Source organism: Misgurnus anguillicaudatus, chromosome 16 (assembly GCF_027580225.2).
Source record: "Misgurnus anguillicaudatus chromosome 16, ASM2758022v2, whole genome shotgun sequence".
Lineage (NCBI taxonomy): Eukaryota > Metazoa > Chordata > Actinopteri > Cypriniformes > Cobitidae > Misgurnus > Misgurnus anguillicaudatus.
The window spans coordinates 25,888,407-25,915,975 of record NC_073352.2 but is presented as its reverse complement, the minus strand read 5'-3'; the positions used below and the strand labels follow the sequence as shown (position 1 = coordinate 25,915,975).

Sequence of the window (27,569 nt, the reverse complement as noted above, 5' to 3'; positions counted from 1 at the left end):
TATTACGCCAGAATGAGAGTATAGTTCCTAGCCATATCTGCCTAGAAAATCGCAACTTTTAATTTTTTGTCGGTCTTAGTACACGGTCTTAGTACACGGTGTAACTACAGAAGAGTCAAGTTTTAAATGGGAAAAATATCAAAACTTTTTTAAGCGCGATGCTAATGGTCTTTTCCAATTCAATGGATTGTGCTAAGCTATGCTATAAGTGCTAGCACCAGACCCAGAAATCAGCTGAATGGATTACAAAACGGTAAGAATCAAATGTTTAACTTTAGGGGAGCTGGAAAATTAGCATATCTGGTTTGGCATACAAAAATGTGTCAATATGCTTTATTGATTTCACATATGCACTTCTTCAGTTGCTATCTTTCCAGTTCTAAATGAAACCAACTCCAAGATTTCAGATTGTCCTCAAACTTAAGACAAAAACAAAGGCAACTTAAAGATTTGGTGCTTTATTCTTCAATAATCCATTGAAAATTTTAAACCAAACCCGCAACCTGTATGATTTTTGGTAACCCTTTGATTATAGTGTATTTTGTATGCAGTTTTTCCCTCATAAGAATCACTCCAAGTCATGACCAACAGACATGGTTTGTATCAGAAGATGCTTGTTTTGCATGCTTGAGTTTTGGCATTACATGATGCGATTTTATAATCGTTGACACTGATATCATGAACTGGCTCATACAGTTGCAAATACATGTAAGAAACATTCAAAATATTATCAGCAATAAATAAAAATAACTTTAAGCTTTATTACATTGTACATTAGTAATGTGTTAAAATAGACAACTTACAACAATCAAGTCTGAAAGACGCATTAAATGGTGTCGATTCAATTAATTACTGTAGTGGCAATTGCTAAAAGTCTTTAGTATGTACTGTATTCAACAATTTGCACTTCATTCAGGGCCATCATTAACCATGCAAAATTCCTCAACCAATCACATGCTGCTAATATTTCAGCTCCCATAAACAATTCAGTGCTTAAGATAATCGGCCTGTTAACCAGGCCAGTCTACTTTAAATAAACAAATTACATTTATATGTCAAACCTCTTACTATTTTGACAGACAAAAATGTTATGCCTGATGTTTCTTTAAGAGACTCCACAGGACCTGCTGTGGTTACATTTAAGATCTAAATGAATATATCCTGTAATGGATTGAACAGAGTGACTAGTTCAATATCAGTGAAATATTAAAGGAATACTCCACATTCATTAAAAAAATTCTGATAATTTACTCAAGCCCATGTCATCCAAGATGTTTATGTCTTTCTTTGTTCAGTCGAGAAGCAATTCAGTTTTTTTAAAGAAAACCTTCCAGGATTTTATAGTGGACCTCAACGGTTAACAGTTTCAATGCAGCTTCAAAGGGCTCCAAACGATCCCAACTGATGCATAATAATGGTCTTGTCTAGCAAAATGTTCGTTATTTTCACCATAGAAAAAAGTACTTTTTAACCACAACTTCTCATCTTGCAATAGCCTTGTGATGCACCAGCGTGACCTTACATATTATGTAATCATGTCGAAAGGTCACGCATGACGTATGCAAAACTACAGCTCCAGTCTTTACAACTTTGGAGAAAGAGGACCGCATCACATGGCCATTGCAAGACCCGAAGTTGTGGTTTAAAAGTACATATAAAAATGTTTTGCCGAAAATGGCAATCGTTTCCCTAGATAAGACCCTTATGCTAATGTTAGGATCGATTAGAGCCCCCCGAAGCCGCACCGAAACTACAAACCGCCGAAGTCCACTAAAATCCACTATATGGAGAAAAATCCTGGAATGTTTTCCTAAAAAAAAAAAAAAAGTAATTTCTTCTCGACTAAACAAAGAAAGACAAACATCTTGGATGACACATGGGGGTGAGTAAATTATTTTGATTATTTTATGAAAGTGTAGTAATTCTTTAAAACAGAACTGTTATCAGAGCAACGTCATGCGCACAGTGCCGTGCCATGTATCATATGAGGTTTGCGGATATGCTCACTAATCTGTGGTATGCATTACAGTTATATTTCGTTTTTGCCTACAAGAGCTATGAGTCATATTTCTGCAACACTACATAACGCACTTGCCTGCAGATCAATATAGGAAATATTGTGACGGAATTATTCCTTTATATCTAAAGTCTTTTTGATAGGATATTGTTTGCACGTCTACATTTTGATCTGATATACAATATTTAATAACCCTTTAGTCCCTACAGTAAATTTTGCTGAACTGAATGCCTGCTGAAAGAAAATATATAAATACTGGCACAGTCTGGCAGTGGACAATGACTGGCTTTAAAGATGTATTCAGAAAGGGTAGGATATCATCTATGCTTTCCTGTTAAATCCATCCCATGGTGCTCTAAAACCTATTAGCCGGACTAATGCTAAAACTGCATCTCAGTTTGTCAGCGTGCCTGCGCTGGTTTGTCTTTTCCCTTGACAGAACTGACAACTTTCACAGGAAGTGCCTGTACGTGTTTGGATGAATCGCAAGCACAAACTACCACAGATTTGCATGGAAGCCAAATTATATTACTAAACAGTTGATCTAATTCTGGCATGAAACGTGCTTTATAGGTATGATGAAAAAGGCAACATGTTGTGTATGACCCGCTGTAAATCTTGCAGATATATTTATTCATCTTGTTAAAGTATGTGGCAGTGATGGCGGGAAGGCGTATGAGCGAGAAAGTGGCTGACGTACGGTGGTCTAAGCTAGAATATGTAAGTCAGGTTGGCCTACATGCAACTTGTCAAAGCTTTACAGAGTTTTGGAGCAACCATAGGCTTTATCCTTGAAAATAATGGCCCACTTTTGTATTCAGATACAACAAGGACTCATAAGGAGGGTCTCTTCCATAAAATGAAAGATGTCTCCAGGCTGTAAATTGGTGACCGCTCCCCTTTCACACTCACAGACTTGTACGTTTCCCTTCATTAGCTCCTCCAGCATCCACAGCCCCAGTTTCCCCTGTCCTCATCCTCCTGTCTCCTAAGAGTGACCGTATCTCCTAGTCCGCTAGGTGGTTGACTTAACACCAACGGCTTCTGGGATTTCAGCTTGTGCGCTACCGTCATAAAAATGGCCTCAACATGGTCACTATTATTCCGACTGCCTTCATCGTTTCCGTAGGGATTCTTGGCAGAGGTCTCGAACAGAGGCATTGAGTGGGCATCTGCGAACTGCTGCGCTACGTCTGTGCTTACTTGAGCGGCATGGCGCAGGTCGCATTTGTTGCCTACCAGGATTCTGGGCACCTCCTGACCCAGGGCGTGCTGACGGCACTCCTCGATCCACGATGGAAGGCTTCGGAAACTGGCAGCGTTGGTGACATCGTAGACGAACACCACAGCATGGACGTTTCGATAGTAATGCTGCACCATGCTTTTTCTGAAGCGTTCCTGGCCTGCAGTGTCCCATAGCTGGACCTGGCAGAGAAAAACAAAGAAACCGAAAATGAAAGTTACAATAATTCAGAGCATATTAGCTGTCATTTTTGGATGGTACATGTCCTACAATAGAGAAAAGGTATGCATGGCATATTAATGCGTGCAAAAACACATCTGGTAATGACTTTGTTACCCTGTCTGTCATAACCCAGCTCATATTTTTGTCTAATAAATCAACCTACATTATGCAAATGTGTCAGTGTGCACCAGTGGTACAGAAATTGCGATATGGATTTATGACAGCTTGAAATCAGGGGAATGATATCAGCTGCAAGCCAATGTAGACGAATGACATGATCTTTACCAATCACACTTAAACGTAAAACCCTCCATTGAACTGCCCAGTTACTGTCTCTTTAAACTATCGACTATACAAGGCTCATTCTGAAAAGAAACATCCTCACCTTTATTTTTTCGCCGTCTATTTCGATAACCCTCTCTCGAAAATCCACCCCGATAGTGGCCTCGGTCTTGTCCGGGAACTTGCCCGCACAGAATCTATAGGTGAGGCAGGTCTTGCCGACTCCAGAGTCTCCGATGACGATTATCTTAAAGATTCGAGTCCTCGGCGGAGGCAGTGAAGTGCTAGTCAGAGATGAGCTAAATTCAAAAGAGGACTCGATGTCTGCCATGCTGTTTGACTGTAGACAAACGAGTGCCAGATACGTGTCACCTCACAGGATGCAGTGCTAATGTAATGACGCTAACGTGTTAGTGACTTACAAGCAGATTTAGCTAACCCTTCACTTCAAGCTTCATTGGCAAAACCATACATTTAGATTTAGAAATCAGGGAGCGTATTTGACGTGTTGAATGCGAGACTCCGCATTTTGCTGATGCATTCCTGGCGGAGTCCTCTTACTGTTTGGTTCTGAAGCCACGTAGGACGTTGACATAAACGAGATCTCGCGAGAACTCAGCCGACACCGGGAGCTATTTGACAAACTAAACAATAAAATCACTAACGCAGTAACAAAAATTAGCACTAAATATAGCACAAATATAAAAAATTAAGGAATATGAAATTGATATATTACACATCAATAATTTTTATTTTATTTTATTTGTACTAGCCTTTTCACTGTTGCTAAGGGGCTAAATACATTTTAGAACAGAAACATTATATAAAAATAGACATACAACATCATTATACATTATAGACAATTATAGAAATAGTGGAAAAATAAATTACTGTAAAAAGGAAATTTATGAAAATGTATGGAATTTATGGAATACATGGTATTACTGCACATTTTTCGCAAGATATACATAGTGATGATACTAACTGTAAACATAAAGATTTTTGTCTAAAGGATTGTATTCGGAATTATATTTATACCAAGTGTTACTTAAGGAAAAGTAAAGATATATATATTTTTTATTCTTAAGATTACGTTTAGATATGTGCTGTCTAAATAAATACTTCACCTATGAAGAAGCTTTTTGGGGACATTTTAGTCACGTGTGGCTAAGTCAAACAGAGCAATGACACTTACCAAAGTCCAACTTTAGTTTTACTGAACGACTGCAAAAAATGTTGGTAAGTTCTTACAAATCGTTTCTGTTTTTATTTACTAGTAATTTAAATGGATAAAATGTATATTAAGGTACAGAACAAGCTGTCATTGTTTTTGTATGTTTATGTAAGTGCGTGTTTGTTAATGCGCGTGCGTTTATGAATCTGCTGTTTAGATACGTGTTTTATCTGAAGATAGATACTAACATTTTAATGTGCTGATAAAAGGCGAGTGAAGGTGTCGAGCTGGGAACGCCTCCATCAGGACTGGAGGAAGAGTTTCACACACTATTCAGCACTGATGCAGTAACATTTCTGTCAGAACTCATCTCTACCTTCCAGCCAGAAGTTGACAAGGTCGGAAACCCACCTAAACCTAAACAGGATTTGCTGTCCATGTATGCTTTTAAAAATCAAAATAAATCATACTTGAGCTCAAAACATTTATATTATGATTTTGAATTAATAGAGATACTGTTTCTTTAGCATAAATGATAAAAAACAATATTGTGCAATATAGGACGATTTGGGAGGGTGTTCAAACATAATCTCTTGACTGTCAGGTCTTAAAATTGAGGGTCCTACGTAAAGTTCAACTGGATCTGACTGGCGAGCTGCCAGATTTTCTGAAGGACACAGCTCACATCCGGAACGATCCCAGCTGGAGAGTAAATCCTGTCCCACACAGATTACACTGCAGACATGTGGACATCGGTGACCTTTCACCCTGTGATACGCAACGCTTCATACAAGGTCTCAAATCCACCGCACAGGGGTTACAGGTATAGGCACTCCATAAAAAGTTGAATATAAATTGTATCAAAATACAAACATTACTTTCTGTAGGTGAGGTCAGTACTTTATAATATAAAACTAATTTAATATAAAATATTTAAATAGAATTCTGAGCACATAATATGCTTGAATGAATTGTCATGGTTCACCTGATTTGAAAGCGAAAAGTAGAGGTTCTTCGATTTAGTTTTATTATTCTCCTATTCTGCTATAGGTGGATTTTGATGATGGCAACTGCCCAACATACTACAATCAAATTAAAGGCATTTATAATGTTTACCTTGCTGTGCACAACCAGTTTCAGAGTAAGTGCTTTTTCTCTTGTGGCTTGTTCTGTCAAAACCGATATCCATTATTAACAATCTGTTATATTGGTCTTAAATAGATGTGCCACCCATTGCTCGGGCTCCAGTGCTGATGCTCCGCCCTCGTGCATGGAACATGGTGGAGCACAATATGATGGTATAGATCTGTACATTTATAATAATATCCATATTGGATGTTTATCCATAAGTTTATGTGTTTGAAATTGCTGATCAGTTTTTAACTTTATAATGTTGTATTGTAAAATGATTTTATGGTATGTACTTATTGTCTCTGTTTAGGTTAATGGTCGAGAAGTTCCAGGTCCGTTGTTTGACTTTGGTCTGCTGATGTTTCATAATGCAAAGCTGCTTCTTCAGAATCAGAGTGGTCCTTTTTTCTATTTATCTAAGGTCAGTGTCGCATTTAAATTTATGCATTTAGCAAACACTTTTACCAAAGCGAATTATAGTACATAACAAGGTATACATTTCACTGGGTTGAAACCCATGACCTTTTGCGCTGCTCATGCAAAATGCTACCACTGAGCTATACAGGTGCATTCATTATATGAGTTAAATCAGTTTAACAAGACAGGATTTTTAATGTATCAAACATATCCTATTCTTTGGATGGCAATTATATCCCCAAAAGATGTTTTTATTCTCTTATGCAGGTTGAAAGCTACATGGAAGCTAGATTGTGGAGTCAGATTTTTTTCTGGACTGAGAAAAAGGTAGAGCTGTTTGACATAGATTTGACTTTTTTCAAAATACATATATACAAATCTTGATAGCATTTCTTTTTTATTCAGCTTGGCTTGCCAGCATGTTGCATAAAAGCCACAGTGCTTATCGAGTGTGTCCTGGCTTCTTTTGAAATGGAGGAGATTTTGTATGAGCTCAAGGAGCACTCGGCTGGTTTAAACTGTGGCATCTGGGACTACTCGGCATCCTTTGTGAACAAATTTGGTCAGTTGATGCGTTTTATGAGGTTCTGAGGATTTTAAACCAAACACATTAACAGTCAGTCATTGCTTTTTAGGCCATCGGGCTGATTTCCTCCTTCCTGACCGCAGTAAGTATGTGGATATGGAGAAGCGTTTCCTGCACAGCTATATGGATCTGCTGGTGCAGACATGCCACCGCAGGGGTGCCCTCGCAACAGGTGGCATGGCAGCATTGTTGTTGCCTAGAGACAAAGAGAGTGACCTCTATAGGAATGTGCTCCATACTGTCACCAGGCAAGACAGTGACACCGCTGAACTTAAATAATCACTCTTAGTCATATTTTGCATACTTATAAATCCATATGTACCCATGAGGTAATAATATGCATTGCTAGAAACAAATGTGTACTTTTTGAAAAAAAAAATATCTTAAAAAATCTTAACCCCATTTTATCAAATTTTCTTATTTTTTATTGACTTTTGATGTATTGTCTTCCTACTGTAGTTACTTATTGTACGTTGATTTGTCAATTTTAATCCCATTGAATCAATATCACATTTGAACCCTCCATGAATACTGGAAAAAATATTTAATTTTTAACAAACCACCATTATGATGATCAGTGTTTGCTTTAGTTGGTCATGACTCCAGACTTTTATCTGATTTCATTTGATAATTATCAACATTGTTGAGATTTGTAGGATGAGTAGGTATTTCTGAATGTTTTTCTGTTTACCTTGTCACAGTGCATTTACAAACCAGAACAATTATAGCAGTCAAAAAAGGATCAACCTCATCATGTAAAGTAGCTTAATTTTATCTCATCTTGCCGTCTTCATAAAAAGCAACTAATTTCAACTTTAAAACACATTTCTCTTTTCCAATACACATGTGTTTCTACTTAAAGAAAAATAAAGATTTAACTTAGTGAAATTCAAGGGCCTAACTAAAGCAAACACTGATCACCATAATAGTGGTTTATGGAATTTTCTATATTTTTTATATTAATGAAGGGTGAAAACATGATATTGATTCAATAAGATTAACATTGAGAAATCAACATTTTTTTACGTTGTTTCAAGGGTTGCTTGCTATCTGGGTAATGCCCAACATTATTCTTAGGCATATTCAAATTGACAAACACAGCTTCAATCATATGTGCTTTTTATAAAAATGAACATTGTTGTATTAATGCAGACTTAAATTGCTAGAGATCAACGCAGGAGTTGATGGGTTCATGGTCTATGACATGGATCTAATTGAACCCATGCAAAAAGTAAGTAACCACAAACCAGTCTTTGTCCTTTATCATCACTAACATTAACATGTGAGAAGACTGTTAGTGACTTTGATTTTGTCATAGCTGTTCCAGGTTCACTCTTCGGGTCAGAACCAGCTCCTGCAGCTGCGTGATGACATCACTGTGACACCTGAGGATCTGCTCATTATGCCTGCGGTCAGCTAAACTCAGGCCAATCATATTTTTACATGTGGTTTCAATTTGAATATGGTTTAAATTCAATTACCTTACAAATGCTCATTGTACTCTGTCCTGTCCTAAGATTATATTTTTAATGTTTTGCATCTCTATAGGGTGGAGTAACATTATATGGATTGAAATATAACATTGCTGTGGGAGTCCTCTTCATTGAAGCCTGGCTTTCAGGTGGCAAGCTTACCAACTATGGCTTTTTGCAATTAAGTTACATTATTTATTTATTACAAAAGGTTTTTTTAATATTTGACATTTGACAAATATTGTGTGACATTTACAGTCATTTGTTGGCTTACATTATTCTACAGACATATTGCAAATATACATACACAGAAAGAGAACAAATGAAGAGTTTTGTTGCAAAACAAGATAACCACCGTTTTTTTAATTGTTCAGAAATCTCGTTTTTTTGCAAAATGTTTTGCATAGTTGCAGAGCAGCTCTATAAAAATACATTATGGCACAAACAGTATTGCTTCACAAGAAATTACACTATAATGTGCAAACAATTGAGATGGCTATTTATTGTGTTACAGGCAAAGGCCATTTCTTCTATCTGGGAAAGGTTGAAGATTCAGCAACGGCTGAGATATCCAGGTCTCAGGTTAGTTAGCAACACTGCCCAATATACAGGGTACAGTAAAGGAATAGGGTACATAAAGGATATATGAAGAGTTTCGTTGCAAAACGAGATAACTAAGTTTTTTTATTTTTCAGAAATCTCGTTTTTTGGTTGTGCATTCCAATTAATATCAGTTCAACTGCAGTTGGTTTGTTTTGATTTAAACCTTCATAACTTAAAAAAATACAGCTAAGTAGCACCATAAAACAAAATAATAACATGATAACATAATAATAAACATGTTTTGACAAAAATGTAAAAAAAAAAAAGGATTTATCTCGTTTTGCAACGAAACTCTTCATATGTAACACCATCAGCCAATCCAAGAGCCTTCATTTATCAGGTGTGGCAGTGGATCCGGCATCAGGTGAGACTGGAAGATAATGGCATGCTTGTGACAAGAGCTCTAGTCCACAGCTTGGCTAAAGATCTGATGGGAGATCTGAAAACAGCCATACATTGCCAAACAAGCAGGTAAGGAATATATTTATTTGCATAGCATTATCCTAATAGACTGTACATTAATATATTGGGAGGAAACTTTAATATGTGAAATCAGACAACCCGGCCAAAATGTAATGAACACATCTACGACGATTCGACAATGAGACTGGTAGTCGAATCAGGCTTCTCTTATCATTGCATCAAATCTTCGACTATTCAGGGTCACCCCTAATATATATACAGTGAGGAAAATAAGTACTTGAACACACTGCTATTTTGCAAGTTCTCCCACTTAGAAATCATGGAGGGCTCTGAAGTTGTCATCATAGTTGCATGTCCACTGTGAGAGACATAATCTAAAACAAATCGAGAAATCACAATGTATGATTTTTTAAACTATTTATTTGTATGATACAGCTGCAAATAAGTATTCTAGCTGATAGACAGGTGTTCAAATACTCGTTTGCAGCTATATCATACAAATAAATAATTTTTAAAAAATCATACATTGTAATTTCTGGATTTTTTTTAGATTGTCTCTCACAGTGGACATGCACCTACGATGACAATTTCAGACCCCTCCATGATTTTTAAGTGGGAGAACTTGCAAAATAGCAGGGTGTTCAAGTACTTATTTTCCTCACAATTTAAAGTTTTATGTTGGCCAAATACAATTATGGCCAGGTGTCTCTACTGTACAAATGAATATTTGTTACATTTACAGTGCATTTTTAATTAAATGCTAATTATTATCTGTTAAAGCTCAATGATAAATATGAACATTATTTTTCTTTCTACTCTCTTTAGAGATGAACAGAGGTTGATGACTGCTGTGTCCATGTTTCTAGAAATAGTGCAGAAAAATGATTTCCCAGAATTCATCACCACGTACCTTAATCTGGATCACACTTTTCTTAGCTCTCAGATCCAACATGAGAAGATGGATACCACACCTAAAGCCAGACTTTAACTAGCATTTATCTAAATTTACTTACAAAAAAATAATTAAAATAGTACATCAGTCTCCAGTCAATAATGTGCAAAACATGCATTTTTTTTGCAAATGTTAAATAACAATTTGCAAACCACTAACTCTCCAATCTAAATATTACCATGATTATTATGAAGTATATAATATAATCCTTTTGGTAACACTTTACAATAAGGTTCATTAGTTAACATTAGTTATGTATTAACTAACTTGAACAAACCATGAGCAATACATTTGTTACAGTATTTATTCATCTTTGTTAATGTTAGTTAATAAAAATGTAAGCTTTAATTGTTTGTTCATAGTGCATTAACTAATGTTAACAAGATTTTAATAAAGTATTAGTAATTGTTGAAATCAACATTAATCAAGATTAATAAATGCTGTATAAGTGCAGTTCATTATTATTTCATGTTAACTAATGTAGCTAACTAATGAACCTTATTGTGAAGTGTTACCATCCTTTTTTACCTATAGCACACAAATCATTTAAAATTTTAGATTTCAAAATCATCTTAGAACGAATGTGTTAAAAACAACACGTTAGTTTTGATTCTGGGACAACACACTAAATGCGTTGTCCCAGAATCAACCCATCTCTGTGTTATTATTGAAACAACACATTTTGTGTTATTTTTAACACAACTTGTGTTTTATTGTAACACAAAATCAACACAAAATGTGTTAAAAGCTTAACACAAAAAGATGTACAAAAATTACAAATCCTTTCTAAGAGTGTATGCAAACAAACCTATTGCCAAATTAGTAAAACTTTTCTAATTATTACTATTAATTTACAAATTTTATAAAAGTACAAACTTCAACTAATTTTACCAGCAAGGCAAAAATGGTTTGGTTAACCTTTTGCATGTTATGAAAACTGCCATCTGTAATTTTATTAAAGCAGGAACATTTCTACATTGTACACACAATTTTGAAATTAAAAGCAATAAGTATAAAATCACAGTACTGTTATTTTGTTTTATTTGTAACAGTGTGAGTGTGAAATGACAAAACATGTTCTCAGAATTCAGACAGTGGTATGTTTGCGTCTTGTATTATGGAAAAGAAAAACTCAGAAATCAAAAAACAGAAAGGTTGAAACCAGCATGGGAACCCAAACAATGAGTGGGGGGGAAATAAAATAAGCCAAACAAACCCAAAAGAAACAGTCACAGTACAAGTCTTACAAGCCCAACAAAAGCCAACGCCACAGCAGAGACATTCAGTGAATAAACCTAAAGGCAGCAGAGGATGAAAGAGGAAAAATAAAGAGATGCATGTATGCCTCTCCTCGGCACTCCCGGTGACCTTCCCATCAACTCGGTTATCAGTTTATTGGCTGAGCATCGCACTTCTCTCCTGCTAGCTGTTGGGCTTCGACTGCCGGCTCCCCTGGTGGCTGATCCTGGAACTGCTTTGTGCCCAGCAACTCAATGTCACGTTTATTCATTGCCACACTCACCCTGACCACTCCCTCCCCGCCCAGAACCCTCAACAACAGGTGCCGTTATCCGCATCTAAGGCTTCGCCCCACAGGTTTGGCACACGACCGCGCAAGTCAAACCTGGACCAGAAGTATTGCTCCTCATGATACTATTTTGTTCTCTTTAATATTCTTCTTTTATATAAATTACTCTTTAAAACATGAAACGGATGCATGTCTTATAAACATTAGTTAGGTCCAATAAGTTCATTTTGACATCTTTCGCTTTTTCTGTAATACCGTTTGTTCTGTTTTAGCGTAAGAGCCACAATTGGCTGTATTTATTAAAAAACCCATAGAAAGAAAGAAAAAAAAGGAGTAAAACAGGTTTTTCCCCCATTGCTCATTCGCTCCATTGAGTTTGAAGCGAAGGCGGAAGGTTACTGTGGTCTCATTAGTGCAGTAGAGTCTCAACCTCCGTGGGGCGTCTCGTCTCAAAATGCTGATGGCCATAAAACGGCCTCCCTGCTCCTTCCTGAAATGCTCACATCTCATTGGGCATGTCCTCGTGGTCGCAGGATGACAGATCTCCATTAGTGGTCAGTGCAGAGTTGTCCTGGTAACCAGGGGGCATGAAGGCCAGGGCGTAGGGGTAAAGACCGTGACATGATGCACGGTATGATTCCAGAACTTTTTCCTGGTGTGACCCCAAACTGTTTTCCCTCAAAGCCTGGAGCACCTCGGTGCATATCTACAGAAAGATATCAGAGATGTAGCGTAACATGTTGAGTAATACAAATATTAGACGTCATCTGTAGTTGCATATCTGAATAGCTCTGCCTGTTAGGGATTCGTTTAAAGAAGTTGCCAGATCAGCAGCCTTCGCCTCAGTGGAAGGGTCCAGATAGACCATCATCTTAGCAGCTGTGTACATCAAAGAGACCATTTTAGATGCAAAAAGTAAGCTTGAATTCACAAAAACGCATGCGTTACTAACAGCTAAAATTTTTTTTCATACATAGAGCACAGTGCTGAAAAGGTCACCAAAAACACTAATAAATGAATAACTTAAAATGCTTGAGATGCTTAAATCACTTCCTCACTATATACTATAAGACAGGACCAATAATTCTAAAGGGAGGTCTTGAGGGGATAGTTCGCCCAGGAAGGAAAATGGTGTCATTGGTGACTGACCCTTATGTCGTTCCAAACTCGTAAGACCTCCGTTTATCTTTGGAACACAGTTTAAGATGTTTTATATTTAGTCCGAGTGCTTGTTGACCCTTCATTGAAAATCTATGTACGGTATACTGTTCATGTCCAGAAAGGTTATAAAAACATCATCAAAGTAGTTCATGTGACATCAGTGGGTCAGTTAGAATGTGTTGAAGCATCGAAAATACATTTTGGTCCAAAAATAACAAAAATGACAACTTTATTCATTGTCTTCTCTTCGGCGCCTGTTGTAAAGCGCATGCGCGAGACTAAAGTCACGTGACTGCAGTGACGCGGATCACGTGTTATCCTCAGACATGTTTGGAAAGTTTTTTTTTTAAACTTACAGCGTGCGTCTCCCTCAGACTGTAAATGAAGCCCGGGCGCACAACAAAAACAAAAAAAGCAGCTGGGGCGCACCAGATAACACGTCAGCCGCGCCAATGCAGTCACGTGACTCTAGTCTCGCGCATGCGCTTCACAACAGACGCAGAAGAGAAGACAATGCTCAATATTTTTGTTATTTTTGGACCAAAATGTATTTTCAATGCTTCAACACATTCTAACTGACCCACTGATGTCACATAGACTATTTGATGATGTTTTTATTACCTTTCTGTACATGGACAGTATACTGTACATAGATTTTCAATGAAGGGTCAACAAGCTCTCGGACTAAATCTAAAACATTTTAAACTGTGGTCCGAAGATAAACAGAGGTCTTATGTGTTTGGAACGACATGAGGGTGAGTCATCAATGACATCACTTTCATCTTTGGGCGAACTCTCTCTTAAAGCTATTTCATGCATCTTCTTAACACTGTTTAATCCCTTCTGACCCTGCTTCTACTGGAATGGACATCATGTGTTTTGTGGTTCAAACAAAAAAAATGCAGATCAACCAATCAAAGCCAGACGCATAGATTAAACACCTGAAAAATCAGGTCTGAAGGTCTGTAAGTGTGCAAGTTTGTTTAAAGCTGGATATTGTTAAAATGGGCAGTCCCAACTGGATCGGTAAGTACAACTGCATCAAATGTGTTTTGTTGGCAATCACAGCAAGTGCATATAATGTAAACGACATGGTGAATCATAAGTTATCCAGAGTTATACCACGAGGCTGTTCAATGCTTTATTCTGATTGCCTGAGAAATGTTCCATGGGTGTTGATTATTTTTCTGTAAACGGCACATCTAACTTGTCAAATGTCTAAAAATAGGCACCAAAGCAATTTTTGTGGTAACCGGAGTATAAGCAAAATAATTTACTCCGGTCCTTTGAATTATTTGAAAATAATGCACACACAGCACTTTGCATTACCACCTTGGGCATGCGTTATTTTCTTATAATTCAATGGCCCTTCGTCAATTATTTCTTATAGTGGGATAATGTTTTGTTTGTGTTGCATGCGACTCTGTCCGCCCACGCTACACCTCCAGAAGCTCGGGCTGATCTGCCTTTTATAAATCTGATAAAACTAAAGACTCTTTGGAGATATGAAGTATGTAATACTCCTCTATAGATACTCAAGATTACCATGAAAATAACAGAAACAGTGTATATTATGTGCGTTTTAAAAACAACATGTGCATGTACCTGCAAGTCTATGTGGTATAGAGTTGACATGCTTGCTCAGGAAGTTTTTGTTGAAGGTTTTAGGGTCACTTTCTCCAAACAGTTTTGTGATCTCCTGCTTTATAACCGTCTGCACTGCCTCCGGCATGTCCTTGTTGTCCGACACTGAAAACAGACATCAAGATATTAATGTAGAAATATGTGTGTGCTAGTCTAAATTTAAACTTCGTCTAAATTTAGTTAACTTTCACTTCTTTAATTCTTACGAGTACACAGCATACCTCCTTTGAAAAACCGCACCAAACACTGGTGGAGCCATGGGTGATCTGGGTCCAACGAGTGAGCTCTCTTGACCGACTGCAGCATCAAAAGATACTTTTCTACAAACACAAGCACATAAAGGTTTTAAATCATTCATGACTGATGCATTATGAATCACGAGGGTCAGTCAGTACAGTCACCTTTCCTGAGGTAGATCTCGAAGGCCAGCAGGTGCGTCTCGATTTTATTCTTAACCAAGTTCTTCAGGGGAGTCAAGAACTTCACCGCTTCCTCCAAAGGACTTTCAACCTGAACAGATCATAAAACTCAACTTAAATAGAAACGATTCAATATCTCTACTTTATATACAGCTACAGTACAGTTTGTCTGAAGCACAAGTGTGTGTCAGCACCTTTGCTAGTTTTTCTGGTACGAGTTCCTCTTTAGGTCCGCCAATTTCTTCCTCGTCTTCTTCCTTTTTCTTTTTTTGGTTCTTCAGCTGTTTCTCTTTCTCAGCATTCTTCTTTTCCTCCTCTAACTGGGCCTTCTTTTGGGCACGCCTCTGCTTGTTACGCAACTTCTTCAGCTCCTTGTCTGTAAGGTTGGCTGTTGGAGAAATTTAATGGGTGAGAAAACCACACACTCACACACACACACACATTTCCTCTTGGGTTTAAATGCGATGTGAGTGTGATGGTACCGTTATCGGCCTGTGACTCCTTGTTGTCGTCGGATAGCGGGTTATCGTGAAGGCTGAGGTAGATCTCAATGGCCGTGCGTGCTGCCTTGAAGTAGAAGGGGTGCAAGCGCAACACATCCTCTAGTTTAAGCAGATCCACGTAGGAGCGCAGCGTCATCTTTCTCATACAGTATGTGTGGAAATCAAACTGGTCGTCCGTTATCTCAACAAAATGCTGTTAATGGAAAAGCAAGAGTAAAAGTCAGGAATATGGAAAAAAGGACTTATTTTGCTTAATTAATTCATAAAGCAATTCATACCAGAACTCATCATGTTTGTTTACCGTGAAGTCACGTTTGACTGTTAAAAAAATGGACGTGTTTGTGATGTCACTTATAGGTTTGTCACTTTTTGTACCAAGCTGTAAACATTATTTTTTGCTGTAAAGCATTTTAACATGGTAATTTACTGCCTTTTGAAGCCAGCCTCTAGTGGCCAGTTGATGAATTGCAGTTTAAGTCACTTCCATGTTGGTTTTATCGGTTTGACCTTGAGAAACTTTGCAAAATTTCCCGCTGTTTTCCAAGTATATATCTCTGCAGCCCGGAGACTGCAGGTGGGAGGAGCTTATGTCGCAAGTGGGAGGAGCTTATGCTGCAAGTAGGAGGGATTTCAGAAATGTGCAAGTAGGAGGAGTTTACGCTTCAAATGGGACGGTGGTGAATCCTCTGAAAGTTTGTACAGCTCATTTGCGGCTAAAGCTCCACCCACTTGCTGCTGGCTCCGACCTCCGTTTATACCCTTTTCGCTTTTTTAGTCGACTCGGGTTGTTTGTGAAGGTAAAGTACTCACTCTCTCAATTTCATGGCACTTCTTCAGCGCCTCTCCAAATTTATTTAAGGACTTGTAGGCCAGCGCACATTCAGTCTGGAACCACATGCACTGCATCTCGTTCAGATTCTCTACGGCAGAGGTACCTTCCTGCAGAAGACATTATGAACTGAATACACTTCAATAATAAATGTTATACAAAAGCACAGAAATAAAATTCTCACAAGCACTAACCCGTGTGAACTTCGAACACATCTCCTCAGCCTCTTTGATAAGACCAGCCTTGAGTAAATACTTGGCACACTTGTAGTTGATGAATCGGTCGGCGGTGTCGAGAGCCTGGGCTTCGTCCATCCAGCGAGCAGCTTCACGGATGTTACCAGCATGCTTTATGCAGAAAGATCGAGAAACAGATAAATAAATCGCTCTTGCAGCTTATCTTTGGATTTTTAAGAGTGGTTTTATCGATCTGAGTGTGATTTACCTTGTATATCTTTGCCTTAATGAGAAAGAGCTCTATGAGGGTGGGGGTGCTTTCAATGGCAGCGTTGATGTGTTCAAGAGCAAGCGTCTGTTTGCCGATATGGTTGAAATGCTGGGCCAGGAAATACTGAACCCATAGTAGGGAAGTTGGAGGCTCAGTTTTACCATCATCTGCAAATCACATTCAATATCGCTTGTTAACCATCAGAGCGATCGCTATTTCATGATTCACCAACGATGCATAACTTATCAATATGTGTCCAATTGTTTTAATCATGTGGCAACTAGCCCTGTAATATGTGGAATAATAACCATCCAGCTGATTGTTAGCACAAAATAATCCTCTTATGGGCAATAAGAGACAACACTGTTTTTCGGGTCCTGTTGACACTGTCAGGGTTAAAGATACGGTCACACTTGACTTTTAGCATGCAAATATTTTTTTAAACATTACTGCGAATATGGGCAGAAAGCTCTTTGTCCATCTTTCCTTTTCAGTAGAAAAAAGGTCACGGCGTGATGCCGTGGCACCTGCAGCTGTACGGCTATACACAATGTGCATCCTAGTGATGCGCGGGTCGGGTAAAGAAACTTTCCAGTTCCAATACCCTCAAAGTCAAGGACTAAATTTGGAGACACATTTCAAGTGAAAGCAAGGTTACATTGTGTTACCTTTAAAGATACATTGTTACAGTTTCCTCTTGAGGGAACTCGTGCTGCGTCACTGCGGTGACACTTTGGGGACGCCTCCAAGGATAAGTGCGTCTGAATGTGTATATCAAATTCAACCAATGGTGAGGCTTAACAACAAAGACATTGTGACGCGGGAGCCAGGAAGTATATCGCTATTTGAAATATTGCCAAAGATGGCTTTACAGAGACGCAGGAAGTATGGCAAGGAAGACGTAGCGCCTCATTCCCTTTTCAGGGAACAACAGTTACATACGTAACCCGAGACTTTCTCATTGCTAAAATTCACAGACGGGGATGCGAACGGATAATTAACTTCTTGCGGGTGGGTAGTAGCGTGGATAAAAAATATGTTGTTTTATTAACATTACACATAAGCAACAACAATATGAGATTTGACCCATCACGTCACCACCACTGCGACATTGCGACTTTTGTTGATGCTTCTCGTAGCCTAGTTGGTGCGAGCGTTGCAGGAGTAGCTATGGATGAAGTAAAAGTAAAGTTGGCAAGTGGAGTATATAAAATTGTTGACAGCGAGTCTTTAAAGGCAAAATCGGATGTGTGGAAAAAGTGTGGTGTAATACGAGGTTGTATGTTTGCGTAAAGTTATTAGGTTCCATAGCCTATTAAGGTGCCGATGGTAAGCTACTTGAATGGCACAAAACAAAGAGCACTTTAGCCTGTTTCATCAGCCCATTCATGACGCTGTTGTGATGTTGAAGGAGGTGCGAGATAAAACATAAAGCACTTTAATTGGAATGATTTTAGCATGTTTGATGTATCACGGGCATGGATCCGGTAACGGGCCAAATATTTACTGGTCTGGGTGGGTCCCGTGCAGGACTCCGGTGTGACCACCCATTTATTCTGGAGGGCTACTACTTGAGTTTTACTTCACACCTGAACTTGCTGAGTTTAGGATTAGTTTAGAATTACTGGCAGGGTTAAAACTGAAGTCAGCAGGAAGGCATGTTGTCGAGTATGTACTCACCATTTTGGTTGAACATTTTACAGGTCCTCAAACTTTTTTCATAGCCGACGACTAATTCTTCAATTATTGCCACCTGTAAAACGAAACAAGATGTTGTTGAAAATTGTTTCTTTTTCTAGTATTAAGATGCAGAACAGATTTCTATCCTGTACTAATCTCACCTTGTCTTTATCATGGTACAGCGACTTGAGAGTGGTAAAAACAGGCGGGCATCCCTTGCTAAAGTTCATCCTCAGGTACCGATCCAAACACTCCCTGAACTTCTCACCTGCAAGAACCAAATGCAGTCATATACAGAAACACATTAGAAGAGCAGTGCAGCCCTATCGATTTCACAACGGCAGAACTGACCAGTGAGGAAGCTGAGAGGAAGTCTTCTTGGCACCAGGCCCTTAGGATACTTAACCCAGGCATCTTCATAGATTTTCTGCTTCTCCTCTACACTCTCTGAAAAAAGCACGACCAATTATAAGGGGCTGAAGGAAAATTAAAATATCCAAGCTTTGCTGTGTAAATAAGCAGAATCTAAAAAAAAAATGGATATGCATGTACTTGGTTTGAGTGCTTTCTCTAGCCCTTGATAGTAGCTCCAGTTCTCCGGGTTTCTCTCCAGCAGTCGATGATAGACCTCTGTAGCTTCACCAGCCCAATCCAAACTCAGCAGCAGTTCTCCTACACATATCATACAAACATTGCTTTAAAACAAATTGTGATTGTATAATAAAATACAAAATAAAAATATTTGGATAAGTTGTAAAGCCATAATTTGGGACCAACAAACACACCTCGCGTCTCCTCTACGGCCAGTTTGTCACAGATTTGTTTTTCATAGGTGGTCAGGTGATCGAGAGCCTCTTTGAAAAGGCCAGCTTCCCTCAAAAGCCGGTTCTGATACAACAACAGCTCGCTGTACTCATAATCCAGTTTATCTGGAGATGTCTGAAACACAAACATCAATGGCATTCAAAAACCTAGAAAGATATCCCATTTTGCAGATGCTTTGATCCACAGCAACTTATAGTGCATTAAATGAGGAATTTCACAAGACTTTTTTAAAGATGTTATAAATCTTTGATGTCCCCAGAGTACGTATGTGAAGTTGTAGCTCAAAATACCATCAGAGGCAGACACTACTTGAGTACTTTCAGTAAATTTTCCAAACATCTGTGCTTTATCAGAGTGTTTGTCTTGGGAAAAAAATTTACTAAAAAAATGTATTTAAAAAATCTATTATTAAATTTGATTTAATACCTAATTACATCAAAATTGTGTACTTTTACTTTCTTGAGTAAAAGTACAAAAGTACTTGTGTCTAAGAGTACAAAAGTACTTTTTAATTAAATAAAAGTAAAAAATATTAGATGTTTAATGAACTTAAATATTAAATATAAAACAAAAACTTAAAATTATGAAATGTAGTGGAGTAAAAATTATGATAATATGCTTTGGAATGTATGTTATCCAAAGAAAAACACTGATAAAATACGAATACATGAAAATTTACTTTTATGTAGTAAAAATACTTTTACTTTTATGAAGTAAAATACTTAAGTAGTGTCCGCCTCTGATTACCATATAGACAATTTATTATAACATGTTAAAATTGCCCCTTTGTATGTGTATTCTTTTAAATGCAAATGAGCTGATCTCTGCACTAAATGGCAATGCTGTGGTTAGATAGTGCAGGTTAGGGGCGGTGATATCCCCTTCTGACATCACAAGGAGAGCCGAATTTCTTATTTTTTCACATGCTTGCAAAGAAAAGTTTACCAAAACTTTGTAGGTTGATACAAGCATTGGGGACCCAAATATAGCACTTAAACATGAAAAAAATCTGATTTTCATGATATGTCCCCTTTAAAGTATACATTAGCTTTTGTGTGTTCACTAGGAACCAAACCCTTGATCTTGCCATCGTCTTCCAGTTAGGATAAAGGAACTACTAGCTATCGTCCACTGGAAATAATTTAACAAAAACTGTTTGCTGATGATACAACAGACATGGAAAAGGTAAAAAAGCACCTGCTGTGTTTTGCGAAACTCTTCTACGATCTTGGCTGCCATTTCGTAATCTTCCAGAAGATGATATGCGATGGCATAACCTATCCAGGAGGCTCTCTGGGCTGGCCGCAACTGCAGTAACTGGTACCTGGTCTCCTGTAAACACACAACAAGTATGTTTTTAATTTTATATGCCACATTTTTTTAAGTGTAACATTAAAGGTTTTGTGTATTCAACCAAATTACAAGTCTGACATATTCAAACAATTAAGCTGAATTAAAAGAGCCTAAGTATACACTTTTTATTTCTTTATACTACAATTTCCATCATTAAGATGCAGATTATGCATTAAGATACATTGAATAAACCTGCTTTCTCTGCAGAGCCCAGAAGCGCAGCTGCTTGTCCTGTCACAATAATTTCATCATTGTTCCCAGACACTTTCACAATAACTCGAAATAACTCACCCTATAACCCTCGAGGTCCCTCATTTGGATCTGCAGCAGTGAGAGATCTCTGAGGATTTGCAGATTGTCTTTGTCCCATTTTAGGGCATTCCTGTAGCACTTGATAGCCTCATCATACTTCTTATCCGAGCGCTGAAGCAAACCATACACGTGCCAACCTGATGGGAAGAGTTAAGGACAGGAAACAACACAGCACCTATTGCATTCATTGCAGAAAACACTTTAATAGAGCTAGACTGAGTCAAAAGTGCACTTAATTGGTCTACACCAAAGTTTCAAAAACCAGTTTTTAATAGTTCTGCAAGGAAATTAAAGGTTTAAGGATACAGACATGACTCTTCAGATCGTTTCGTAAACCTCGTCGCACTAGGTCATATGCCTCCTCTTTTCGACCCAAGCAGTTCAGAGTCAGTCCCTTCATTGCTAGGGTCTCTGTAGGGGAAAAGTCAACAACCCTTTGAGGACAACTAAAGGTGAAGTGTGTGAGAATATTTAAAACCATATATTTCTGTTTGATGTCACAAAAATTACACCTACACATTTTTAAACCAAAGAAAAAATGTCTTACCGCCATGTTCGGCAAACTTTGGGTTGGACAGGATCTGTTTGCAAAACTTGAGCCCATTTCTGTATTGCTTGTGTTCGTAGCATCTCTAAAAAGACAAAAATATCATGCTCACTACAAACATCTTCACTGCATGCTAGACATAACAAAGGTCCTAACGTAGATGTGGTTAGTGAAATTTCACAAACAAAACCAAACAAATCAAAACCGCAATGCGAATGCATATCATGTAACCACCAGCACAAACACAAAGCAGAGTATAATAGCAACGTGAATCATCTTGGCACCTCGTATGGGAGAGATCAGTTCACAAAGGCTAACAAGATTTCGAGGCTGCTAAAGTCAACTACTGCACTGGATACTCATCGATGCCAGAAAAAGGATTTGACAGAAAAGCCCAACCTACTGTAAGAAATTTCCTTTAAAATTTGCTTAGTGATCCCTGCCATGCAGGTCAATAGAAACAAAGTGACTAAGAGGAAAAACTGTGATGCTGAAATGTTGATTACAAACACAATCATATCTACAACAGTAACCATAACAGCTTAGAGGTCCAAAGCACTGCCTGTCAAAAAACACGCTGCAATGCCTCTCTAACACTAGGGACTGAGCCATTTAATACTGGTGTCTGCACGTGCCATCTATCGTCTGAGATCTCTTTCACAAACAAAAACTTTTAAAATAAACATAATGTCAGATGATTACATTGTCTAAAATCAAGTGGATGCCACTTTAATAAATTAAAAAACACTTTGTTTCTCTGCTAGTCAAGATGCTGAATCATAACCAACATAATGCACAGAGTTGTACAACTTTTAACGTGCTAGTATGATATTCCAGTTCAGTAATTGATGACTTACAACATACAAAGTTGACATTATTTAAAATATCTTTCAAAATGGCTGCAAGATGCAAATTTAAGCTATGGCTTAAAATGTTACTTTAAACTAATACATGATTAGTAGAGCTTGAATGTGACTGCAGTTTGAGGCGTGGCTTTCAGGTACTAATAAAAGTGTCCATGTTAAAAAATACATTGCACAAAATAATGCATTTTTGCAACACACTGTGCCAAAGAGATGCATAGAGTAACGACACTTCTTTCAGTCTTTAAATACGCACTCGTGTGCTTGTTCTGCTTTATAAGTGGCTCGAATAGTTAGCTTGTAATTTAATTGATTTGGCATAATAAACTGCATTAAACTGAAACAGAGTGTTTTGCACCGATCCGGTGTAAAGTGCTAAGATAGTTAGCTTCTCTGTACTGGGCAAGTTCGTCTGCTCTAGAAGTGGGTGAATGTGCATGAACTAGTCATGCTACGAGCAAAATAGCAATGTCCTCTCTTAGCCTCCGTAAATACCTAACGAGGTTGCTAAACGCTCTTAGGAGATTCCTCGTGGGGTCAGCGAAGAGTGATCCTTGCTAAAATAGGAAAGCGACTGACATACGTTTGCTTTCTATTATTAACGATCCAGCACTCGTTTGCAGATACATTTCTCCCAACTTACCAATATTCTCTTAAAGAGCGCGTTCTCCTTCGGCGGCAGAGTTATCGAGGGCATTGTTCTTGCTGAATGGTGATAGCTGTGACTTTGCTCTGATCATGAATCGGACTCCGTGATCCTCTAACCGGATTGTCTGTTGTATCGTAAAAGCCCCCCGAACTTCGCTGTCTGGGGCTCCTCGCCTTCACGTGGTGACAGCAGGCCCCCCTTGCGAACCAAAATGGCGACGCTGCTTCTCCCCGGGTCAAATGGTGAACTGGGCATGCGTGGAGTGTGGAGCGTTTCCGAGGCGGGGACGAATCCGTAGAAATGGACATAATGTAAAAACCGATAGTGTGGATATTTTCTATTTTTTATTGTCGCCACTGTGATTATCTTATTTAAATGATGTAATAAAATTTACAATAAAATATAAAAATTGCAATAATGTTAGTTTCAGCTACATTTACCCACTGTAGTCAGTAGATGGCACTATTCATCTAAGTGCATTAGAGTGAGTGCATTTAAACTATCAATATTAAACTACATAAAATTGCCAGGTAAGTACGTATAGTTCAGTTATAAGTAAGGTCATTAAAAATATGTGCATAGCTTCAAGGTAGAATGAGTTTTTCCCTACATTGTTAAATTATTAAGTTTCCCTGAAAATGTTAATGTGCGTTTCAACACCTATAAATGCATATAACTTAAATAAGAGGATTATGTGTGGTTGAGTAAAATTATTTCTACATGCACGTTTTATATTCCTGATCGATTTTTCTACGTGCCGCTAGCTGGTCCGTTCAAATCATGAAGGGAAGATAATCGAGCAGAGATAACATCAAACAACGTTGAGTCTGGGATAATCAACGCTGTCAAAATGCCTTTCGGTCGGTTATTGCTGCGAACGTGGACTATCCATAAGAGTGAGTACTATAAATCAAATTATATTAGTCGTACATTGCATAATCACGACGTTTTTTGTCTATCTTTATTCGTCCTATTTAGCAATGCACTTAACTGACCTTGCTTAGCTTAGCATTTAGCAGCGCACTAACGTTAGTCAAGCTGGTCTAACGTTATATGTGTTTGTCACTTTTTAAGCTGGTCAAACTAGACTTAGGTGGTCAGGCTGAAAGACCAACTGACCCACCAGCTTGACCAACTTTACCAGGCTGGGAGGACCAGCAAATCAGCTTAAGTTGGTTATTCTTTAAATCATACTATACCTTATATACAATATATTCCAAATGGTTATCTTACATTATATACATACGTTGTCATTATAATAGTATTAGTTTAGAAAATCACCAGCAGTGGGTAGTATGTGCTGTTGCTTCATTTCTTAATGCATTTGCAAATTTGAAACAACTTCTACAAAAGTAACCAAAAGTGTCCGATATATTAAATATAAATAAGGTTAATTAACTGTTTTATTTCCTCTCGTTCAGTGGTTAGCAGAAATGCCTTCACCGCCTCCAAACCTGATTACTCCAGACCAAATATGCTGAGAGTAGGGCTGGCATTCGGAAGCACAGCTGTCCTGTGGGCACTGGTAATCCACAATTTTAATTGTTTTAAAACATCTTTCATTGCAATTTCCTGATGGTAAGATAAGTACGTGTTAACACAATCTCTCTGTCCCCAACAAGCTCCTTAAACAACATAGCACTGATGTGCAGGAATACAAAAAAAGGAATGGGCTGGAGTGATTCATGCAGTAAGTTAAATCACATCTCTTAAATAAAAAAAATCAACATTGTACCTTTTTAGTGTGGTGCCCTGATGTTTCCAAAGTTGATTTATGGCTACGTCTTGGACCAGAGTTTGCTAATGATGGTGTGGTGTAAAGTGTGTGGTAATTCATTTTTTTTTATAAATATTTTTTTATTTTTTTATTTATTCTTTGCAGGCCACTGAGTGCTGTTTTCTCTGGATCGTTGGCTTTTCCCATTTTTATGTTCCTGCCATGTAAAGATGTAAAAAAATGCTTAATAAAGATGTGTATGTATAACTAATCTAGAGTCAGCCTTGCTGCTCTCCAGTGATCATGTTGGTTTTATTTGTTTTTGGTTATAAATCTTAGCACCAAGCAAGAAATAAGAGGAACAAGAATGAAAAGCATTCAAAAACATGATCAATGACATAAGTTTTGATCTATAAAGTTACATTTTATGCATATGTAAAATATTAAATAAGTTTGCTTAAGAAAAAAGACAACTTTTGAGGGGGGGGACAATTACCTTTTTCCAATGTACAGTAACAAACATGCATTTAGAAAACTGATTAATTACAGCCAGTCCGCAAGGATGTTGTATTTTAGAAGTTGGCGGGATACTGGTTATTTCGCAAAAGGGCACATAACATTTTTCCCATGGACACTTGAATTATCCCAAAAAGTAAGATCTGTTTTTAACAAAAGTTATGACACACTTTGTCCAACAGGTTAATCTTCACGGATGAACACAACTTTAATGCTTTCTTTCAGTCAAAATCCGGCTTTTTATATTTCTAGTAAACACATTTACACATCAAAATTCTTAAAATTTGTTTTCATCTGTGAAGATTAACTTGTTGGAACCTGTAAAAACTTTTGTTAATACACAGCTTTGTGATAGTCCAAAAGTCTATGGGAAAAACGAATGGGCTTTCTGGCTGGCGAGAGAACCAGTGTCCCGTTAACTTCCAGGTTGGCCTACAAAAATACCTCATTCCTGTTGCATGTTTTTAGGTGTAATCGTAAATCTCCTCAGATCATTATGCTAATGAATAGGATAAAGAGCACTGGACAGTCTCGTCTGTTTTTTATACTTGCACTCTCCAAAATGAAGTTGCTATGAAAGGATTTTCATATCAAAGCCATTGAAGCATTTGTGGTTCCCCAAAGAACAACAATTTTTTTGTTCTTCTGAAGAACCTTTTTTTTTGTTCCCAGGAGAACAGGGCTCCAGACTGCCACAAAATGGTGGCATTTTGCCACCAAAATTTGAGAGTGCCACTGAATTTTACACCCAGTTGCACATGTGCGACCAGTAAATTTTACCTTTTTTTGTGATGTGACACTGAATTTGAAACAGCACATTGTACTTTCTGCATCTATCATCAAAGTATTTATTATTAACACAGTGGAAATTTGTAGAAATGTGATTATTTGCATGATAATTTAGGGTGTGCCCCTAAATTTTTTGGTTGCGCCCCTAAAATTTTCAGTTGGGGCCACTGTGCTCCTAGTGAAAAAAGTTAGTCTGGAGCCCTGTTTCCAGAAGAACTATTTCTTTCTATTTAATAGTCTAAATAATATTTTTCCACTACAAAGAACCTTTTGAGAAACAGAAAGGTTCTTTTGATGTTAAAGGTTTTTTATGGAACTATACAGCCAAAAATGTTCTAAGCACCTTAGGGAAAGTTTACATAAAAATGAAAATTCTGTTGTTTACTCACCATCATGATGGCCTTTTTGGGTCATGATTGGATAAAAAGCGATGTCAAACTGACTGAATTAAAATATCAATGACAAAACAGGTTGCAAAGTAAATCTCTAAGCTGTTTTAAGCTTCCTGGGATGTCTTTTTACTCTAATGGGGCGGTTTCCTGGACCAGGATTAGCTTAATCCGGGACTAGGCCTTAGTTTAATTAGGAAATATAATTAGTTTTTAACAAACATGCCTTACTAAAAACATTACCTGTGTGCATTTTGAGGTAAAACAAAGGGCACTGGTGTATTTTAAGATATGTAAGTGCAAGTTGTTTTCAGTTTGGAGAGCTCTTAAAAGTGTTTAAGTCTAGGACTAGTCTAATCCCTGTCAGAGAAACCGCCCGTAAGTGTTTTCAATATGAGGTACGTGCTCTTCAGATTCTGATTGGCTGTCCATGGCTAAGGATTGAGTTATATAACATTCTAACCCCACTCCGTTTCACACTGCATGCATTTGGCACCGCAATGAAGGGTTAACCCCACAAAAGCAGGATAACCCCACTTCTAAATTACAAGTGTGAAACACTCCGAAGATAATCCGTGGTTAAGCACAGTGTGTTTTAAACCGATATAAGTGTCTTTATTCTGTTAAACATAGATAAATAATGGTAAATATACAGTTGACATATTATTAGTTTTTCCAACTACGAAAGTCAATGGGTACCAACAGCTGTGGTTACTATCATCTATCAAAATATCTTAATTTATCAAAATAAACTAATATAGGTTTAGAACAACATGATGGTGAGTAAATGATGATAGCATTTTCATTTTTGGATTGTTAAGAGCGTTAATTAATTTTAAAAGTACTAAAGAGGATAACCTCATAAACATTCATTTA

At 37.7% G+C, this 27,569-nt stretch overlaps 4 protein-coding genes across 4 annotated transcripts; 2 read left to right on the top strand and 2 right to left on the bottom strand.

Annotated features, from left to right (window-relative positions):
* Positions 1-442: 442 nt before the first annotated feature.
* rab33ba (RAB33B, member RAS oncogene family a) lies at positions 443-4,363 on the bottom strand. Its single transcript, XM_055177599.2, has 2 exons — positions 3,868-4,363; positions 443-3,442 (listed from the first exon to the last, which is right to left on the bottom strand). Exons 1-2 carry the CDS (start codon positions 4,093-4,095, stop codon positions 2,951-2,953), a joined length of 720 nt encoding a protein of 239 aa, XP_055033574.1. The 5' UTR covers positions 4,096-4,363; the 3' UTR covers positions 443-2,950.
* Positions 4,364-4,862: 499 nt separating this feature from the next.
* ugl (ureidoglycolate lyase) lies at positions 4,863-11,212 on the top strand. Its single transcript, XM_055177598.2, has 15 exons — positions 4,863-5,003; positions 5,208-5,336; positions 5,543-5,761; positions 5,989-6,079; positions 6,160-6,236; positions 6,380-6,490; positions 6,754-6,813; positions 6,892-7,048; positions 7,122-7,320; positions 8,225-8,303; positions 8,391-8,483; positions 8,621-8,693; positions 9,059-9,126; positions 9,488-9,618; positions 10,396-11,212. The coding sequence occupies exons 1-15, from the start codon at positions 4,998-5,000 to the stop codon at positions 10,556-10,558; spliced, it is 1,656 nt and encodes a 551-aa protein (XP_055033573.2). The 5' UTR covers positions 4,863-4,997; the 3' UTR covers positions 10,559-11,212.
* Positions 11,213-11,546: 334 nt separating this feature from the next.
* On the bottom strand, positions 11,547-23,542 carry naa15a (N-alpha-acetyltransferase 15, NatA auxiliary subunit a). Its single transcript, XM_073854396.1, has 20 exons — positions 23,277-23,542; positions 21,771-21,855; positions 21,530-21,634; positions 21,203-21,360; positions 20,756-20,890; positions 19,519-19,672; positions 19,286-19,405; positions 19,085-19,180; positions 18,895-19,001; positions 18,734-18,806; positions 17,051-17,220; positions 16,801-16,953; positions 16,588-16,716; positions 15,757-15,970; positions 15,469-15,662; positions 15,257-15,365; positions 15,077-15,175; positions 14,817-14,960; positions 12,824-12,929; positions 11,547-12,748 (listed from the first exon to the last, which is right to left on the bottom strand). Exons 1-20 carry the CDS (start codon positions 23,328-23,330, stop codon positions 12,550-12,552), a joined length of 2,604 nt encoding a protein of 867 aa, XP_073710497.1. The 5' UTR covers positions 23,331-23,542; the 3' UTR covers positions 11,547-12,549.
* A 504-nt stretch (positions 23,543-24,046) lies between these two features.
* On the top strand, positions 24,047-25,270 carry ndufc1 (NADH:ubiquinone oxidoreductase subunit C1). Its single transcript, XM_055177600.2, has 4 exons — positions 24,047-24,178; positions 24,704-24,807; positions 24,905-24,972; positions 25,165-25,270. The coding sequence occupies exons 1-3, from the start codon at positions 24,133-24,135 to the stop codon at positions 24,962-24,964; spliced, it is 210 nt and encodes a 69-aa protein (XP_055033575.1). The 5' UTR covers positions 24,047-24,132; the 3' UTR covers positions 24,965-24,972; positions 25,165-25,270.
* The last annotated feature ends 2,299 nt before the right edge of the window (positions 25,271-27,569 follow it).